This window comes from Pocillopora damicornis, chromosome 2, assembly GCF_964200805.1.
Source record: "Pocillopora damicornis chromosome 2, jaPocDami1.2, whole genome shotgun sequence".
NCBI lineage: Eukaryota > Metazoa > Cnidaria > Anthozoa > Scleractinia > Pocilloporidae > Pocillopora > Pocillopora damicornis.
The window spans coordinates 4,323,199-4,330,595 of NC_142671.1; the positions used below are offsets into that span (position 1 = coordinate 4,323,199).

General features: G+C 39.0%; 1 protein-coding gene across 2 annotated transcripts; it reads left to right on the plus strand.

Annotated features, from left to right (window-relative positions):
• Positions 1 to 2,198: 2,198 nt before the first annotated feature.
• On the plus strand, positions 2,199 to 6,907 carry LOC149049607 (fibroblast growth factor receptor-like 1). Of its 2 annotated transcripts, XM_089197168.1 has the most exons (5): positions 2,199 to 2,336; positions 3,491 to 3,814; positions 4,570 to 5,028; positions 5,639 to 5,772; positions 6,022 to 6,907. In XM_089197168.1, the coding sequence occupies exons 2-5, from the start codon at positions 3,568 to 3,570 to the stop codon at positions 6,103 to 6,105; spliced, it is 924 nt and encodes a 307-aa protein (XP_089053294.1). In that variant the 5' UTR covers positions 2,199 to 2,336; positions 3,491 to 3,567; the 3' UTR covers positions 6,106 to 6,907. The 2 variants fall into 2 exon arrangements, with proteins under 2 accessions (XP_089053294.1, XP_089053293.1); XM_089197167.1 differs by lacking the exon at positions 2,199 to 2,336 and having other exon boundaries at positions 2,894 to 3,814.
• Positions 6,908 to 7,397: the final 490 nt, after the last annotated feature.

Below are 7,397 nucleotides of genomic sequence, written 5' to 3' on the forward strand. Positions count from 1 at the left end.
GTATTGATTGATGAAGTTTTCACTGGATCATACAAATTATTTTGAGCAGTTTTTCGACTGACTATTTTTATGACAAAAATTTTTCGATGGGTCGTAGCGTTTCTTTATTGTTTTGTCATGCGAATGCGAAACTGGCACCTAAACACTAAGCTATGATTGTCATTGAAAATATCGCCGATTCCCGTTTTCGATCCTCCACTGTTGAGTCATACGTGTGTCTTTTAAGTCGACTTGTTCTAGCAAAATGTGTTACTGTTTCGTTTTATAAAAACATCGCACTCTTTCTTTTCATAGGGTTAATTCTCTTTGGTTTTCTACACAAACGGAGGCGCCACCGAGTGGTGTTCTACGCAGCTGCCTTTTGGCAGCAACTACATGATAGTTGATGATAGCCAATGATAGTGCTTGATAGTTTGTGATCAAACGCGAGTGATGTTGAAACTGTCATCAACTATCATGATCGTTTGAACGGGGCTTTGGTTTCTTTCCTACAGTTGAGAGTCTCGATGGCTGTCAGCCGTCGTTTACAGAACTAAAACTATTGGTTTTTTTGGGAGGTATTAAAAACGGCATATATGGAGTCTGCATGCTTCTAAAATAATACATTTAAGTGTCTTCCTAAATTTAATTTGCTAAATCTTACGCTCGGCATTGGCGAGAGTCCGTGGGAATACCCGGAGAACTACATACACAGGCCACGGTCATAAACAAAAATATGACAAGTATGCAGCGAAAACATGTACAGGCAACAGAGACTAGAGGAAAAAAAAGAGACCTAGAGTTTATTACAGGAAAGCTGTTTCCTGATAATTTCGAGCAATGTGTTCGAAGCGGAATCCTCGACCCTCGACCAAAAGCAAGCTTAATGCGGACGGCACTCAACCGAGACACTTCCGTCTCTTGGAGGCCTCTTTTAAAACAAATGTTTTAAATGTTTTAAATGAGGTGTGAATAAGTTTCCTCAGATTTGAAAATTTCTCATGAAAAAATTAAAACATTTGCGAAATTATCTGAACTCTAACTCACGCGTGCAAAGTGAAGGGAATTTGTCGCTCACGTGTGCAGCTATCAGGACCTATGATAAACTGTAATTGCATTCCGAGGATGCCAGAGCAAAGGTTGCGTTATTCTACTGCGAAACGATATCGTAAAAAGAAGTTTCTCGAGTTAATTATAAGTGCCCTCGTGAGTCGCCAAGATCAGTTCAAATCTGTTTCACGTATCATATCAAACAACTAATTATCATTATAAATCTCTAAGATGATTTGATATCGGGGTCCTCAATCTGTTCTGTGCCATGTTAGAGATCCACGTAATGTCGATATTTTCATTTCTTTCTAGTATAGACCCGAACGTATCTTAAGGCACAAAAATGTTAGTTATGTTTGGTTGATTATTTTGACACATAACTTTTCGGTTGAACCCAGCGTCTTCTTAAGGGTCAATAAAAAATCCAGTCGATTTCTATCAATAAATAAGATAAGGGCCAGTTAAGTGCGATCATACAAATGGTCTTTGGCATGCCTTTCGATCATGTGGGCAAGTCTCTCATAAGCTGTCCTTTTCCAAAGAAGTGAACCGTCATATATTTTTTCACGGCCCCAACGTGATTAAGTAGTAAAAGTCTTCCTGATTTAGATCAGCACTTAACTATATTCTCGTTAGTAGGGAGCTCGGCTATAATTTAAACAAGGTACGGGGAATGGGGGAATAGGCAATGGGCAATGGGCAATGAGGAATCTTTAAAATGGGGAATCTTTAAAAGCGGGGAATCCTTAGAAGCGCGAATCTTTAAAATGGGAATCTTTAAAAGCAGGAATCTTTAAAATGGATAATCTTTAAAAGCAGGAATAACCAAAACGTTGTAAAACGTTGTTTGTCAATACTTAACTATAGAGATGATGTCGATTCAGAGCATTTCAGTAAGTTTTAGCAATCTTTTATTCGACAAGTGTGGGTGTCGTTGGAAATTCAAGATTTCCCAACACCAACGTAATGACGATAATCAAATGAGAGAAAAATATGTGACCAGTCTAACATAATCATCCCTCACCAAAAATAGATAGAAATCATAGAATGTCTGACGTGCAAATGAGTGAAAGAAAACCTACGATTTGTAAGTAATAAACACGACAGGAGCATTGGGTTACAATCTGTGTAGTAGGTGCTGACAAAGTCCTTATTTCATCACGGGAATACATGACAAAATAACAAAAATGTTCTGGAAAGTTCCACTCTTACGTTTCGAAAATGCTATGCTATGCAGGTTGGATTATAAAACCATTATTTCAAAGCTGTTTCGACATTACATGCCCGGAATTCGAAGGACAGTCAAGGTAAGTGCCTTCTCCACACTAACCATGAATCCAATACATTACAGAGCTGACAAAAATAATCCCTCTAGTCCAGCTCTAAGTTGTTTCTATTTTTGCATTAGTGACTCGTCAGTTATATGTCAAGTTCGTATTTTGTTTGTTAGTCTGTAGTATGAGACCTAACATAGAATCTATGAAAATGGAGGCATGCCAAATTTTTCGAAATGGCATATGTAGTATATTTATAGCCGACTGATACCCCTCTCTTAAGTAAAAACGAGATTTCTGAGAAAAATCGGCATCGAAGCTAATTACAAACTGACAAGGCTGTCAGTACTTGTCCGGGAAAACATTGAGTTTATTAACTTTATCGAGGATCACTTCCTAGTCAGCTGGCTATTTATCATAATGTATGCAGTACTGATAAGAGAAGCGCTAGATTTGTCTCCCCGTTTTGTCTAGGTCTTAAATTAAATTCTGGTGAGCCTTTGGGGAGCAAAGCTGAACTGACCACAATAGGCGAGAGGCACCAAAAAATATAGAACTTCTCTGCCGCTAAGAAAAAACTGATGAAAGCACGAGGCCGCAGGCCCCGTGCTTTCATTGTTTCAAGTGTTTGGAAACCCTGCTGAAACCCTCTGCACGAAATTTTGAAATAGCTTCTCGATCGCGCCTCAGGAATGAAAGGAAAATTTTCACATGTTGTCGGCAAGTTTGTAGTATTAATATTCAAATTAAGAAATCCGTTCACCAGTGTTTGATGCTTTATCCAACACAAGGGTTTGATATTATATGAAACTCATGGATAGCGCGTCATTCCAGTACTTCACCGGGGTTTCAAACCACATGCACGTGACGAAATTGGCGTGACTTGGTTAGATGATCACCTTATGAATAATTAATGAATTTTAGAAGCTTAATTCTTAAGACATGTAATTAAAGATTGACTCAGAGATAACTATTAACAGTCTGCATCAAAAACAATCGATGAATTGAGCTTGTACTTTTGGGAACTTGCTGCCAAGAGTCCAACAATAGCGACCAGAAAAGTAGCTGAGGTATTATTGGTTTTGCTAGGACAAGTATTTCATCTTTTTGAGTTAAGAATGGCCGCTGACAATTTTTGTTATGTGCCATGGGATGTCTGAACGGTTTTATCTTCCCCCCTCCTCCAGTAATACCTGATGTACAGATTTCCACAAGTCCACCAAGGCAAGAACTATCTGTAGGTACAGCTGTTAACCTGACTTGTATGGCACAGCCCAGGAGTATTGATGCAGGGTATTACGATAGATGGACCGAGTATATTCAGTGGTACGGTCCACAGGACAAGCCAGTTGGACACAGATGTGTACAGGGTAGACAAATGGAGTTAAAACATATATGTACGTTGATGTTAAAAAATTTGACGGAAGAGCAACTCGGTAGCTACACGTGTGAAGCAGGAAATGGTTATCGTGCACATTGCAGAAGAAAATCAGTCGAAATTCGTCCGCGAGGTATGCAACATGAGAGGAATGTAAAATAGAAAAGAACGCTCGAGTGATGACTGGCCCAGTGAAAAAAGGGACACAAGAAAAACAACCCTATTAGCATTCCATCATGTTATGTTGTTGGAGTTTGAGCCTTCCTTCTAGGAGGGCCGTGAGCGCTATGTAACGGTTTCGTGAAAGTCTGTAAACCTTTCCTCAAACCCCTCACGGTTTTCAAAATGGTGAACTTTCGTGAGACACTCGAAACGTCTCTTGTAACCCGTCTCGACTCGTGTAATCTAGAGGTTAGAGGCATTTACATTTGGAAATAATTTATTTTTTACAAAAGATGATAATGATTCATCCTAAAAGTTTTATCTTTTTTTCCCGTAAAAAAGAGGTCATAAAGGAAGGGTACACGCGGATCAAAGATATTTTTACGTATTGAAATAATTTTCCTCCTCATAAAATTTTCTTCAACGTCACAGAACTAAAAGAAGGGGAAGGCAAAGGATTTGAAGGCAAATTAAATTATGATGAGATGCACAAATTGTGAACGTCACAGTCTCCTTAGCATATTGAAGAAACAACTGCTGATCTGTCACCTGCTAAGTGCACTTGAAAATCCGAATAGCGAAGGCAGGTTTCCAGCCTTTTCATTCCCTTAGGCCAGTCTAGGCTTTTCTTCCTTGCTTCTTTTTTTTTTTTCAAAGATGTTTTTGAACATACAGCCTTTGTGGCAACAAAGGCTGTATGCTGATTGCATCATTTTTATTCCTCAGACCCCCAGCCCGTTCAAAGTGTGAGAGATCCAAAGAACCAAAGCACTATTGACGATTTTACGGTAAATTTTACCTACACCACCAAAGATCGTCTCAAGCAAAACATCTCATGCGTGAGGGACAATGATCCGTATTATGGACAATCCAATCAAAGGGCCAAGGATCGGTGGAACCTAAGTATCGTTATCGGCTCTGATTTAACTTTGAATTGTATTACCACTGGTCATCCCCCTGGTCACCCTCAGTCCGATATAAGGTGGACGAAGCACAACGGTTCATATGATGTCCAATCCAGGTTAAGGGCTAAGATCACCCGAGTTCGACGAGACCAAACCATTCACCACCAACTGTTTATAGCAAAAGTGAAGAAGGAAGATGGGGGCAAATATCAGTGCGTTGCAAGTAATATAGCTGGAGAAAAGGCATCCATCGAGGTCAACTTACATGTGAATGATTTAGGTAATTAAATAATGGATTTAGGTTTTAGGTGGCACAGAGGTCACTATCTTAAAATTCTTAACCAAACATGAATGACTAAAAAGAATAGAGTAATTACAGAAACAATAGGTGCAATCGTGACAGCCATTGTTGATTCAAAGTAGCTTCATTTCAGTATTAGGCACCACCAGAGTCTGGCTTAATCATCTTCATTGTGTATGAGGGCCTCAGTAAACTTCCTTCATAGACGCGCGTACATTTGTCCTTGAAAAAATCTAACGACTCGCCATCAGGGTCCTTTAGCCAGGCATGGGCAGTATTTCGAGATAAGACGTTCAACTCGGTGATTTAAAAAGAGCTACAAGGAAACGTTCAACCCGCACAAAAATCGTAGTTTTGCTCCTTAAATGAGTTATTCCTCTTCGTTCTCCTTAGTATTCACGTCGTGGTTTACTATGGTCCCTGTCCTAAAAAAAAAAGGCAACTTCCTGTACTTTGGAAGGAAGGAGAGTTATTTTAAAAGAAACCGTTTCTTTGATTTTCATTTACCTGAAGCGACTTTTAAACTCCCTCAAAAGAATATTTTTTAGAATACATAACTATGTGAACAAAGATTTTTATCCTTTTTCAGATCCTAGATCTGATTCACGTACGCTGACCAAAAGGACTGGTTTGCCAATTTTACAGCTGACTGTGATCGCTTTCGTAGTATCTGCATTTGTATTTGCAATTGGAGCATTTTTATTGGATCGACGTCTTGTGAAGGTACCGGTATTTTTAAAAGCTCTTTCCACTGTATATGAAGATGGCTCGTCAAGAACAAATTTGACGCTCGAGCCCGTGAAAATCTATTAGCTTAAACCAAAATTAAAAAAGATGGTGACGCATGATAACAAAAAACAACTTTTCTCGCTTTATATATCATATGCTTTGTATCTCTTTTAAATTCTACCGATAGTTTCGCTGAGTTTTATTTATTTGTCTACTTCTTTCGTTACTTTTTGCCTCTCACAGATTAGCAAGTCGATATCCATGAGTCTCCTCCGAAAGCCAGAGAGGCGTGGAGTTACTGCCTTTACATCTTACAGAGTATCTTGACTCTGACAACCGACCGAATAAGAGCAACCGTCACTCTTTCTTCACCAACCTGCAGAATAACCAAGCCAATAATTTGTTTCAACGGACAGAGTGTTGGGATTAGAATCAAATTAGAGCGAACAACGGACAGAGTAACCACGCTAATTAATTTAACAACGGACAGAGTATTGTGATTACAACCGACTAAATAAGAGCAAACAACGGACGGAAAAGCCAAGCTAATTATTTCTTACAACGGGCAATGTACCATGACTACTACCAACCGAATAAGGGAAGAGTAACTTCTTACTAACCGAGCGCGAGGGCCGCACTAAAGAATTTTGGATTTAAGTAGTTTGTTAACTTTCATGACCAAAAATACACGGCTTATGACCGTTTCCTTGGAAACAGTCCGTAGGGCAAATACGGACCGAGTGATAACCAATTAGAGGGCTCAGATTAATCCGGCCATGTAATAAAACTAGTTACTGGAGTGGTGTCCACATTTTAGCAAATATAAAATATGTACCAATTATTTTTACGGCTGAATGAAAAACGTGCGTACAGATGACAGTTCGTGACCGTGTAAGTCCCCATATCAAACCAGGTGATATTTCAATAACGGAAAGTTACGCAGTACTGTTTATTTATGACAGACTCTGACTGAGTGATGTTCACAGTTGACCGAACACTTGCAAAAAAGTGACTGAGTTATATCTACAAAAGCCCAAAAAAGGTTTATTAAAAATGTAGGATCTCTTCGTATGTCAAGCGTGGATTTTACCGAGACTTGAAGTAAACAACGGCACCCTTTGAAATCTCACTGGTCCATTTTGCAATTTGTGACTACCATGAAAAACAAACCCAGCCGAATTCCTACGGGGTCTGCCTCAAAGACATCCCACATTATTATTAGCTAAAGTAAGAAAATAAAGGGAAAAACGTTTAGTCTTTAGTAACAACCATGATAAGGGCGACATCATCCTGTATTCTGCAAAATTATTTCATTCTAGACTTCAGCCCCTAAAGCACAGATAAATGGTCAATGATATTAGGATTTGACACTTAATCACTTTAGACTACTTCCCTTACAATCATTTTCGCGTATTTTTTTCCCGTAATGTAAGGATGACTTCTAATCATTTTTTCTCAGTCTCGCGTCTAGATGCCAAAGATTTTACGGAAAATGTTTGAGTTCCTTGAATTCTTCCCCGCACGCCTCATGTTATCAACTTTTTATGTGATACTATGTCCTTGTCAATGCAACGGAAGATGATGAGCCGAGCCTATGATGTATTTATTCTTGCTGACTC

Excerpts from the sequence above, each read along its gene's own strand:
- LOC149049607 (XM_089197167.1), top strand. The coding sequence starts at position 3,451 with ATGGGATGTCTGAACGGTTTTATCTTCCCCCCTCCTCCAGTAATACCT. Across the intron at positions 3,815-4,569 it reads AGTCGAAATTCGTCCGCGAG|ACCCCCAGCCCGTTCAAAGT; the intron begins GTATGCAACATG and ends TTTATTCCTCAG. Across the intron at positions 5,029-5,638 it reads CTTACATGTGAATGATTTAG|ATCCTAGATCTGATTCACGT; the intron begins GTAATTAAATAA and ends ATCCTTTTTCAG.